This window comes from Quercus robur, chromosome 8, assembly GCF_932294415.1.
Source record: "Quercus robur chromosome 8, dhQueRobu3.1, whole genome shotgun sequence".
Taxonomy (NCBI): domain Eukaryota; kingdom Viridiplantae; phylum Streptophyta; class Magnoliopsida; order Fagales; family Fagaceae; genus Quercus; species Quercus robur.
The window spans coordinates 50,723,750-50,735,908 of record NC_065541.1 but is presented as its reverse complement, the minus strand read 5'-3'; the positions used below and the strand labels follow the sequence as shown (position 1 = coordinate 50,735,908).

Below are 12,159 nucleotides of genomic sequence, written 5' to 3'. Positions count from 1 at the left end.
ACTCAATAAAGTTATTATCTAATTATATTCTTTATTATAAAGCCATAAAGGACAAAATTTATAGGAGATATTTTTCTAAGTTTCTTTTCTTTTTATTTTTTTTTTCCTAGTAAATTGATGATTTGAGGAAGGATAAGAATCGAATGAGTGGTTTTGATTGTTTAATACATCTTGTGAAGAGAATATATGAAAGTGGGGAACATAACAAACCACCAAAAAGAAGGCCAAAAGATCATTGAACATAGGTTTGTTTGGTTTCGTAAAGGTAAAATGAGAGGCCATGAGATGGGCTCAAAGCTTAGGCAGCAAGTTAAGGTCCCACCGAATATTTCTAAGACAAATTCAAAGGAAATTATTACCACTACTTGTTAAAGAAAGAGATGTTATTCAATTAAAAAAATTAAAATAAAAATAGAAAGAGTTAAGAAAGAGATGTTATTGAAAGTCTGACACATCATCCATAAAAAGAGCACAACCAAAAATTTTATTTTAGGCCGGTCATAGTAAAAAGCATAAATTGATATAAATTTTGGGAGGTCGCTACAAGAATGGTATAAAACTAATCTTATTTAAAGTTGAGTTGGCAAAAACTTTAAGTTTTTAGCTTATAAATTTAACGAAACTACATTTTTAAAAATATATATGTTATTTGTTAGCTTATTTTAATATTCTAAATTAAAATTACTAAAAACTATATTTTTATATATATCATATTTAGCAAATAAATTACCAAAAAAGAAACCCAAATAGACATTTATAAATGCTGAAAACTAATTTTACCCAAAACATCAAACTTTGCTCACAGTAATAAAATTATCGCTTTGTTTGGACATCATGAGCAATATATATTATCCATTGTCGTCATGTGGGGTGAGGTCGATGAATCGTACTAAAAACCTTAGTTTTTATTCAATATATATTACTTTATTTTATTAAATTAAATTTATTTTTGTGTGAATTATGACATTTCAATTTGTAAAATTTATACATTAAAATTGATAGCATTTTTTTTCACTTTTTTCCCCAAAAACAAAAAGTGAATAAAAATATACTCTGTCCTACTCTTTTTGTTCCACTTTATGTCAAGTTGTTTTTTCTTCCACCCTATTTTAGAATATAGTTTTTTATAATAAAAAAAGAGGAAAAAATGGTAAGTTATTATTGTATTCTACATCATTGTTATTTTTATCAGAAAGAAAGAAAAAAGAAAAAATAATTTGTGATAATGTGTGATTGTTAGTGTACTTAATTTTAATCGATTGCCAAAAGCACACTAACAATCACACTAACAATCGATTAAAATTTAACCAAAAAAAAAAAAAACAATCGATTAAAATTTAAAAACTAATTTTTTGATTAAATTATTTACTGTTTATATGTTCTATATTTTTTTTTTCTTAATTTTATTTTAAATAATTTAACTTTTAGTATTTAGAAAAAAAAAATTATTAACTATACTTTTTTATTTATTTTGCATTATGCAATAAACTATCAAAAAGAAACAATTACCCAAACAAATGTACCCAATAAAATGAACCAAATATAGTTCAGCACCCTTGACCAAATGTATCAGTACAATAATTTTATACTCCACAACACACCAAGAAATCTAGAACATTTGGAAAGGCAAGTCCAGATTCCATACGCGGTATGTACGGAAGGACAATGGAGAAGTAAGACACGGCTAAGAAAATAGAAATGGGATCCACAACCGCACAGTACAGGAGCACTGCGTGTCAACGTGTCATAGACCAATCCAAAACTGTCTCAATCTTTGTCAGACTCAGAGTTTGGTAATAGCTTCTAAACTAAGCTGAAGACTTACGCTCAAGTCAAGTCAATGGCCCTCCCTCTAATTATTTCATTACTCTCAAAACACACTGGCTTCTCTGCTCACTCCTGCTTCTTCTAATATCAAATTTTCCAGTTCAAAACACACTGACTTAACACATAGCTCTTTATTACTTGTTACTATCTTTTGCTTACTGTTGTTGTTGGGGTTCTTTGTTTCGTTATTTATAGTTTCTTTGCTTTAACGAAAGTTGAAGTTTACGAGAGATAACAAGCATGACATCTTCTGGAAGATTAGAGGTACCGGTGGGATATAGATTCCACCCAACCGATGAAGAATTGGTCAACCACTATCTGAGGTTCAAAATGCAAGGCGACAAGGAAAACGAAGTCCGAGCCATCGGTGAAGTTAATATCTGCAAATACGAGCCTTGGGATTTACCCAGTACTCACTTATCTTACTGACCCAAGTGCCAAAAATTAATCTTTTTTACTTGTTGCAATCCACTCTGTTCTTGCTAAGCTCAATAGTATTAGTTATTCAATTTTCAAGTTAAGAATTGGTCTTAATGTGTTTCATCAAAGTTTGAGGTTTTGTAATGAATTAAAGGTCTTGTCTCTTGTGCAGGGTTATCAGAGATCAAGACAGAGGACCATGAATGGTTCTTCTTTTGTGCCCGGGAAATCAAGTCCTTTAGCGGTAGCCGATCCCGTGCGAACAGGGCGACCAAGAGAGGCTACTGGAAATCCACCGGGAGGGATAGGAATATCAGGGTTAAAGGAACCAACAATGTGATTGGTACAAAGAAGACTTTGGTGTTCCATGAAGGTCGCGTTCCAAATGGGCGCAGGACCTCTTGGGTTATACATGAGTATCAGCCAGCTACCTTTCTTCCTTACCAGGTTAATCTTCATGTTCTGCTCTTATCCAATTTTTTTTCACTAATTGCTATACATCTCTCTCTTTGGATGAAGATTGATGCTGTTGAATTTATGAATTTGTATTAAGGTTATGGTAGGAATACATTTCCTTGCTTTTATACACGTTTGATTGTGTTTGGACTATGCTGCAATTAATGTCATTGTACCTATGAATATCATTCATATTTTGCTAGTATCCATTCAGTCTCCATTTTTTTTTTCAAATTTGATTGAGGCAATCTGATTTAACCTTGAGTAATTGTGTCCTTGAATTGTGCTTTAAGCATTTAATGAATTACGCCTAAATTAGAATCTTGGTTTTAGTTAAGACTTGTTTGTTTAGCCAAGAAAAAAATAGTAAGCATTGAAAGACAAATTTGTTAAACTGGTGGAATCGCATGCTCTGGACCTGTATGCAGCTAGAACTAGAAGATTGCCCTATCTATGAAAAATAATTGGTGAAGTTGTATTTACACATCAGGCACTTGCTAATCACATTCATACATTTGCTTTTGCATAACTATTGAGCATTACTATGAAGTTCAACGCCTCCTTGCTAAGATTTTCTCATTGCCACCAACTTACTTTGTTTCATCATTATTGTTTGCAAGAAGAAATTGGTAACTTTGTTTTTATCTCTGAAAACTAGTCTTTCTTAAACAGATAAAGTATATTTCTAGTACTTGATGCCTAATGTCATCCTAGACAGTCATTGACACAATTAGAAGAGTATAGTTTATATGCTTCTGATATTGATGTTTGAATTTTTTATTGTACTGTTTTTTTTTTTTTTTCCCTGAAACTTCTGTTATTTACTACCACTAAGTGATATCAGTTCATTCTCCAACTTGTGCAGAAAGCTTTTGTCCTCTGCCGCTTATTTAAAAAACCAGATGTGAGGACTAATGAGGCTCCCTGTGATGATGGTGATGTAAGCAGCTATGCTGCTTCTGATTTTGAAGGTCAGGTGCCAGGGCATACAATTCCAGAGGTAAGAAGGAGCTTGACTTATGCTGAAATTATTTCATACTTCCAATATCAACTTCTTCATGTAAACCTTGGGAAGCATTTTTGGAACTGACGCCTTCTTGTTTATGATTTTAGAATTACGAATTCAATCAGGTAGATGCAGGCCTGGCATCAGTCCGTCAACATCAGTGGCAGGATTATGACTTTGATTTGGATCAGCAAGAACCTCCAGATCTGGATTCCATAATTACTGATGACTTTGATTTTAATTTTAGGCAATATATGTCAGATGATAATGAACAGGAAGAGTATACCTTAGAAGCAGTCAGGCAATCCAATGATTCCAGGGCACCAGATTCACCGATAACGATATACTATGATGGTGGACTAAGCAGTGATTCAGACACTGACACAGCCCTAGCACCGGTAAATATATATTCTCCAATACCTGCTGTTGAAGGATATATCTTTAATAGCTTGTGATATTTTGCACCAGTCAGTACCTATACTTTGCCACATTTCTGGCAGTGTAGTCTGTCAGAACAACTTTTTTGGACTTTCTTGTTTAGGATGCTTGGAAATTTAAATTTTTTTTTCATTTTTATATGTTACAGCACCAGCGAATGCATATGATTAACAGTGGAACTGCATCCTCGTCTAACCGTGGCCAATACAAAGAAAAAAGAAATGGTGTCGTGCTTGATGATTTCTTGGGACTTGATTCTTCTTCTGTCGACTCAGCTGCATATATCCCTTGTGTGCGCAGCACTCAATCACAGGGTCTACGATCCCCTCCAAGCATAGGAGCCTTCGATCTTCAATATCAACCAAGCGTCTGCCACTCTGAAGTACAGAGAGCTGCTCCTAGAAAATTCCAACAGCAGAGTAGCAGTCTTAAAGTAGTATCCCTTCAGAAGGTGAGAGAATTGAGTTGCAGCAGAACATGAATGGATTATTATCTCTACTGAGATTGTCTTAAATGGAAGAAAAAATTTCAGGATGTATATGATATTATGTTTTGACTCCATAGGATTTCTTTTTGCAGGCCAAAGATGCTTCAAGGCTCAGTATTACTACTAATCTGCCCCAGAAAGAAAGATCCATTACGGAATCTGACAAAGAGCAGAAATTGGGTCAAGGCACCAATGCAAATAATAGTCCTAAGTCGAAAAAGGTTAGGTCAGCGGGCAGTGATCGGAAGGGTTCCCTCATTTTCCAAGAGACATCTCTACAAGGCCATGAATCTAGTCCGCCCTCAGTGTATTTTGCCAAATTTCTAATAGGTATAATTTTGTTTGTGGTCTTTATTCGGGAAATGCTGCTATATGGGAACTGGTACTAAACTTCGTAAAAAAAAAAAAACACAGACATTCCAGTCCTTCGGAGCTCACTTATAAATAAATTGATAGAATAAGATAAAATCATTGTCCATTTCACCTATATATTACAATTCAGACGGGTTATGTTTTGCTACATTTCATCACAAGAAGACACATGCAGTGTCCAGATGTATGCATATATCTCATAGCATGTGTATAGTGTCACAGCGATAAATTTTTCATTATGTAAATAAGGCTTGATTTGTTGTCAACATGTACTAATGTCATATTTTTACTTGAGGTTTGAGGATTTTGTGAACATTAATGTTGAATGGAAAATTTTATATATGGTTTTTGTCATGATTAGATTTGCATTTTGGAAATTATTGCTGCAATTTTTCACTTCATGTTTGTGCGAAATTGGTTTCTAAATCTAATGGCTCAAAATCAGAACAGGGATATGCTATTGAACAGTAGAGACATTTGATTGACTTGGCAGTATTTTCTGTTTCATGATCATTTTGTTGACTAGCAATTGATGCCACATTCCACCTAAAGCTTCCATGGCCAGGATAAAGGCTTTCCCACCCTTTCCAAATTTTTGTTAGCTAACAATCAGAAATTGGTCTCTGTGTGAGTCTTGCTTCCATTCCAGGATTTCACATGGTTCCCTACGCCTATAGATTTCTATGGATTGCCAACTTTGTAGGTGGTTGTGGGGTTCATTCAGCGTGCTAAAAGTCTAAAACTCTCTCTCTCTCTCTCTCTCTCTCTCTCTCTCTCATTTTGGTGACTGAATGCAGCTATTGGACAACTCTCCTAGTGAAGGATTCAGCTATAAGATGCATCTATCTGTCACCTAAACAAAGCCTTCTAAACAAGGCGGTGCTCCTCCCTAAGAAGGAAAATTCCCGACTAGTTCTCCCTAAAATCGTGATTTCTGTTTCCTGCTTATCTACGATATATCTAATACCTTATATTTTAACATATTAAAGCGAAAGCTAAGAGATTGTTCGATTTTGAAAGAAAAATACTAAAATTATTACAAATTAGTTTGCAACAACAATGAATGTAATAGGCTTTAAGCCCCTGAATCTACCTCCCACCTCGGGCAATTTGGTTTGGCAGACACAAACCACACATTGTGTTAAGTATTTCATTTGGCTTTGTCTTCATAACAATGCCTCTGTTTATTAGTACTACTTGTTAAAGAAGGAGATGTTATTCATTAGAATTTAAATAAATAAAAGAAAAAAAGAAAAAAAGAGATTTAAGAAAGAGATGTTATTGAAAGTTTGACACATCATCCATAAACAAAGAGCCCAACCAAAAATTTTATTTTAGTCTGGCCATAGTATAAAAAGAATAAATTTATATGAATTTATAATTGGGGGCATATTCGATGTGCAATTTAATTTTGGGAGGTCACTTCATGAATTTTATAAAACTAATCTTATTTAAAGTTTAAGTTGGTAAAAACTTTTAACTTTTAGCTTTTTAATTTTTTGTCTCAATTTTTTTTTTAAACTACATTTTTAAAAATATATATTATTTTTTAGCTTTTTGTCATACATTTTAATACTCTAAAGGTTACTAAAAAGTAAAAACTATAATTTTTTTATATATCATATTTAGTAAATAAGGTACCTGAAAATACCCAAGCAGACATTTATAAAGGCTGAAAATCAATTTTTACCTAAAACAACACCCAGCTTAACCTAAGTATACTCTAATTACATATCATGACAAACTTTGCTCACCGTATTAAAATTGTAGCTTTGTTTGGGCATCGAGAGCAAAATATAATTACTTTATTTTATTAAATTATATTTATTTTGAATGAATTATGACATATCGATTTGTAAAATTTATATAATAAAATTGATAGTAAATTTATCTTTGTCCATGATATTCTTGAATCTATATATAACTACTCAAATATAAATAAAGTGCATTTTATCATAAGATATACTAACTATAAGAAATATGATCCTAACTCTTTTTTTCTTAATTTTATTTCAAATAATTTAACTTTTATTATTTAGAAGGAAAAAAAAAACTATTAACTATTTACCTTTTTAATTTTTGATATAAAAAGAGAAATATTAACAGGTACCGTAAGGTTTTTGTTAATGTTGTTTTATTATGGAGCCCATCTAATAAAAATTAGTATAAATTGATAAAATGATAGAAAATAATACTAAAGTGACGAGTGAAATTCAAAAAGTTTGTTTTATTAGCTCCACACCTTATAAAATTAGTCAAAAATTTGACAAAAAGTTGACTTTATTAATATAAAATTGCTTTGAGCACCATGCATACCCGTTAACACTACCCTTATAAAAATAAACTACTGAAAAGTGAAAACAAACAATTACCTAAACAAATGTACATAATGAAATGAACCAAATATAGTACAGCACCCTTGACCAAATGTACCTGTGCAATTATTATATACTCCACAAACACCAAGAAATCTAGAACATTCGGAAAGGCAAATCCAGATTCCATACGCGGTATGTACGGACGGACATGGGAGATGTAAGACACGGCTAAGAAAATAGAAATGGGATCCACACCCCCACAGTACAGAGCACTTCGTGTCAACGTGTCATAGACCAATCCAAAACTGTCTCAATCTTTGTCAGAGAGCACAGAGACTCAGCTTCTAAACTAAGCTGAAGACTTACTCTCATCTCAAGTCAATGGCCCTCACTATAATTATTTCATTACTCTCAAAACCCACTGTCTTCTCTGCTCAATCCTGCTTCTTCTAATATAAAATTTTCCAGTTCAAACTAGACATAACACATAGCTCTTTATTACTTGTTACTATCTTTTGCTTACTATTGTTGTTGTTGTTGTTGTTGAGGTTCCTTGTTTCGTTATTTATAGTTTCTTTGCTTTAACGAAAGTTGAAGTTTACGAGAGATAACAAGCATGACATCTTCTGGAACTGGATTAGACGTACCGGTGGGATATAGATTCCACCCAACCGATGAAGAATTGGTCAACCACTATCTGAGGCTCAAAATGCAAGGCGGCAAGGACTTCGAAGTCCGAGCCATTGGTGAAGTTAATATCTACAAACATGAGCCTTGGGATTTACCCGGTACTTACTTATCTTACTGACCCAAGTGCCAAAAATTAATCTTTTTTACTTCAATTTCAAGAGCTTGTTTTCAATCCATTCTGTTCTTGCTAAGCTCTCAATAGTATTAGTTATTCAATTTTCAAGTTAAGAATTGGTCTTATTGTGTTTATTCTACTGGATTCTTAAATAAAATTCATCAAAGTTTGAGGTTTTGTAATGAATTGAAGGTCTGTCTCTTGTGCATGGTTGTGCAGACTTATCAGTATTCCCGTCGTCAGATGACCAAGAATGGTTCTTCTTTTGTGCCTGGGAAATCAAGTTCACTAACAGTAACCGATCGAACAGGTTGACCGAGAAAGGCTACTGGAAATCCACCGGTAAGGATAGGAACATCAAGGCTAGAGGAACCAACAATGTGATTGGTACAAAGAAGACTTTGGTGTTCTATGTAGGTCGTGGTCGAAATGGGGTCAGGACCCCTTGGGTTATTCATGAGTATAAGCCAGCTACCTTTCTTCGTCACGAGGTTAATCTTCATGTTATGCTCATATCCATTTTTTCACTAATTGCTGTCTCTCTTTGGATGAAGATTGATGCTGTTGATTTTATGAATTTGTATTAGGATTATGGTAGGAATACATTTCCTTGTTTTTATACACGTTTGATTGTGTTTGGACTATGCTGCAATTAATGTCATTGTACCTCAGGTCAATATCGTTCATATTTTGCCAGTATCCATTCAGCCTCCATTTTTGTTCATATTTGATTGAGGCAGTCGGATCTGACCTTGAGTAATTGTGTCCTTGAATTGTGCTTTATGCATTAAATGAATCACGCCTTAATCTCTATCTATGAAAAATAATTTGTTAAGTAGTATTTTTACATCAGGCACTTGCTAATCACATTCATACACTTGCTTTTGCATAACTATTGTGCATTACCATGAAGTTCAATGCCTCTTTGCTAACAGATAAAGTATATTTCTAGTACTTGATGCCTAATGTCATCCTAGACAGTCATTGACACGATTAGAAGAGCTTATAGCTTTATTGTACTTCTTTTTTTTTTTTTTTTTCTCTGAAACTTCTGTTATTTACTATCACCGAGTGATATCAGTTCATTCTCCAACTTGTGCAGAAAGCTTTTGTCCTCTGCCGCTTATTTAAAAAAGCAGATGTGAGGACTAATGAGGCTCCCTGTGATGATGGTGATGTAAGCAGCTATGCTGCTTCTGATTTTGAAGGTCAGGTGCCAGGGCATACAATTCCAGAGGTAAGAAGGAGCATGCCTTATGCTGAAATTATTTCATACTTCCAATATCAACTTCTTCAAGTAAACCTTGGGAAGCATTTTTGGAACTGATGCCTTCTTGTTTATGATTTTAGATTCATGAATTCAATCGAGTAGATGCAGAACTGGCATCACTCCTTCAATCTCAGCAACAGGATTACGACTTCGCTTACTCATTGCAGTTAGAAGAAGAATACAATCAGCCGGAACCTTCTGTTGTGGATCCCACATTTACTGATTGCTTTGAACAGGATTACCCCTTCGCTAATGAACAGGCAGAGGTTCAGTTTGTCAATTCATTTATCAACCCGCAGGATGAATATACCTTTGAAGAATTCAGGCAATCCAATGATTCCAGGGCACCAGAGTCATCGATAAAGATATACTATAATGGTGGTGGACTAAGCAGTGATTCGGACACTGACACAGCCCAAGCACAGGTAAATATATATTTTCCAATACCTGCTATTGAAGGATATATCTTTAATAGCTTGTGAATCACAAATCTCTATAGCAGAATATTACTAGGAGCGTTGTAATAATATGAATCTCATATTGCTACAATGTTATATAATATTCTCCTATAGATCTTTGAGTCTTCGGGTAGAATGAAAATTTTGAGCTCTGTTGATGTTTTGCACCAGTCAGGTATCTATACTTTGCCACATTTCTGGCAGTGTTGTCTTTCGGAACAACTTTTTTGGACTTTCTTGTTTAGGATGCTTGGAAATTTAAATTTCGTGTTCATTTCTGGATGTTACAGCACCAGCAAATGCATATCATTAACGGTGGAACTGCATCCTCGTCTAACCGTGGCCAGTACAAAGAAAATAGAAATGGTGTCGTTCTTGATGCTTCTTCTGTCGACTCAGCTGCAGATATCCGTCATGTGCTCAGCACTCAATCACAGGGTCAACGATCTCCTCCAGGCATAGGAACCTTGAAGCTTCAATATCCACCAAGATCCCGCCACTCTGTAGAACAGAGAGCTGCTCCTAGAAAATTCCACCTGAAGAATAGGAGTCTTAAAGTTGTATCCATTGACAAGGTGAGAGGATTTAGCTGCAGCAGAACATGAATGGTTTATTGTCTCTACTGAGATTGTCTTAAATGGAAGAAAAAATTCAGGACGTATATGCTATTATGTTTTGACTACATAGGATTTCTTTTTGCAGGCCAAAGATGTTTCAAGACTCAGTATTACTACTAATCTGCCCCAGAAAGAAAGTTCCATTACAGAATCTGACAAAGAGCAGAAAATGGCTCGAGGCACCAATGCAGATAATAGTCCTAAGTTGAAAAAGGTTAGGTCAGCGGGTAGTGATCGGAAGGGTTCCCTCATTTTCCAAGAGACAGCTCAAAAAGGCCATGAATCTACTCCGCCCTTGGTGTATTTTGTCAAAATACTCATAGGTATATTTTTGTTTGTGGTCTTTATTCGGAAAATGCTGCTATATGGGAACTGGCGCTAAACTTCGTAAAAAAAAAAAAAAAAAAAAAAAAAAAAAAAGAACACATTTCAGTCCGTTTCACCCAAGTATTGCAATATTTATGGGTTATATTTTGCTACATTTCGTTACAAGAAGACATACAGTGCCCAGATGTATGCGTATATCTATGGCATGTGTATAGTGTCAGTGTTTCATTTTTCATTTTGTAAATATGGCTTGATTGTAATAATGTCATATTTTTACTTGAGGTTTGAGGATTTTGTGAACATTAATGTTGAATGGAAAATTTTATAAATGGTTTTTGTCATGATTAGATTTGCATTTATATATGTGGTTTGGAAATTATTGCTGCAATTTTTCACTTCATGTTTGTGCTATATTGGTTTCTAAATCTAATGGCTTAACATCAGAACAGGGATATGCTATTGAACAGTAGAGACATTTGATTGACTTGGCTGTATTTTCTGTTTCATGATCATTTTGTTGATTAGCAATTGATGCCACATTCTACCTAAAGATTCCATGGCCAGGATAAAGGCTTTCAGCTGCTCCTACCCTTTCCAAATTTTTGTTAGCTAATCAGAAATTGTTCTGTGTGTGAGTCTTGCTTCCATTCCAAGATTTCACGTGGTTCCCTACGCCTATTGTTTTCTATGGTTTGCCAACTTTTTAGGGGATTGTGGGGTTCAGTCAGCGTGCTAAAAGTCTAAAACTATCTCTCTCTCTCTCTCTCTCATTTTGGTGACTGAATGAAGCTATTGGACAACTCTCCTAGTGAAGGATTCAGCTATAAGATGCATCTATCTGTCACCTAAACAAAGCCTTCTAAACAAGGCAGTGCTCCTCCCTAAGAAGGAAAATTCCTGGCTAGTTCTCCCTAAAATCGTGATTTCCATCACTTATCTACAATATATCTAATACCTTATATTTTAACATATTAAAGCAAAAGCTAAGAGATTGTTCGATTTTGAAAGAAAAATACTAAAATTATTACAAATTAGTTTGCAACAACAATGAATGTAATAGGCTTTAAGCCCCTGAAATTACCTCCCACCTTGGGCAATTGGGTTTGGCAGACACAAACCAAACATTGTGTTAAGTATTTCGTTTTACCTCTGACTACGTAACAATGCCCTGTTTATGAAATATTGAGCTCCAGAGGTAGTATCATCCGTATGCACCATTTGCAATAACAAAATAGAATCTATAGGACATGTCCTTAGTGACTGTCCATTTGCAACAGACTTCTAGGAAAAGATGACTATTCCACTTACAACTTTTTGTTCTTTTTCTTTACATTGGGTTGGAGGGACTGGCTCAAATT

The 12,159-nt window shown here is 34.4% G+C and overlaps 2 protein-coding genes and 1 long non-coding RNA gene across 3 annotated transcripts; 2 read left to right on the top strand and 1 right to left on the bottom strand.

Annotated features, from left to right (window-relative positions):
* The first annotated feature begins 1,824 nt into the window (after window positions 1-1,824).
* On the top strand, window positions 1,825-5,360 carry LOC126696880 (protein NTM1-like 9). Its single transcript, XM_050393615.1, has 6 exons — window positions 1,825-2,236; window positions 2,420-2,694; window positions 3,569-3,703; window positions 3,817-4,107; window positions 4,296-4,598; window positions 4,727-5,360. Exons 1-6 carry the CDS (start codon window positions 2,068-2,070, stop codon window positions 5,021-5,023), a joined length of 1,470 nt encoding a protein of 489 aa, XP_050249572.1. The 5' UTR covers window positions 1,825-2,067; the 3' UTR covers window positions 5,024-5,360.
* LOC126696882 (uncharacterized) lies at window positions 3,971-9,930 on the bottom strand. The gene is made up of 2 exons (XR_007646110.1): window positions 9,847-9,930; window positions 3,971-4,129 (listed from the first exon to the last, which is right to left on the bottom strand). It is a non-coding gene; the product is annotated as an uncharacterized LOC126696882 (long non-coding RNA).
* LOC126696879 (NAC domain-containing protein 96-like) lies at window positions 7,610-11,142 on the top strand. The gene is made up of 6 exons (XM_050393614.1): window positions 7,610-8,112; window positions 8,349-8,620; window positions 9,232-9,366; window positions 9,480-9,824; window positions 10,148-10,432; window positions 10,560-11,142. The coding sequence occupies exons 1-6, from the start codon at window positions 7,941-7,943 to the stop codon at window positions 10,854-10,856; spliced, it is 1,506 nt and encodes a 501-aa protein (XP_050249571.1). The 5' UTR covers window positions 7,610-7,940; the 3' UTR covers window positions 10,857-11,142.
* The last annotated feature ends 1,017 nt before the right edge of the window (window positions 11,143-12,159 follow it).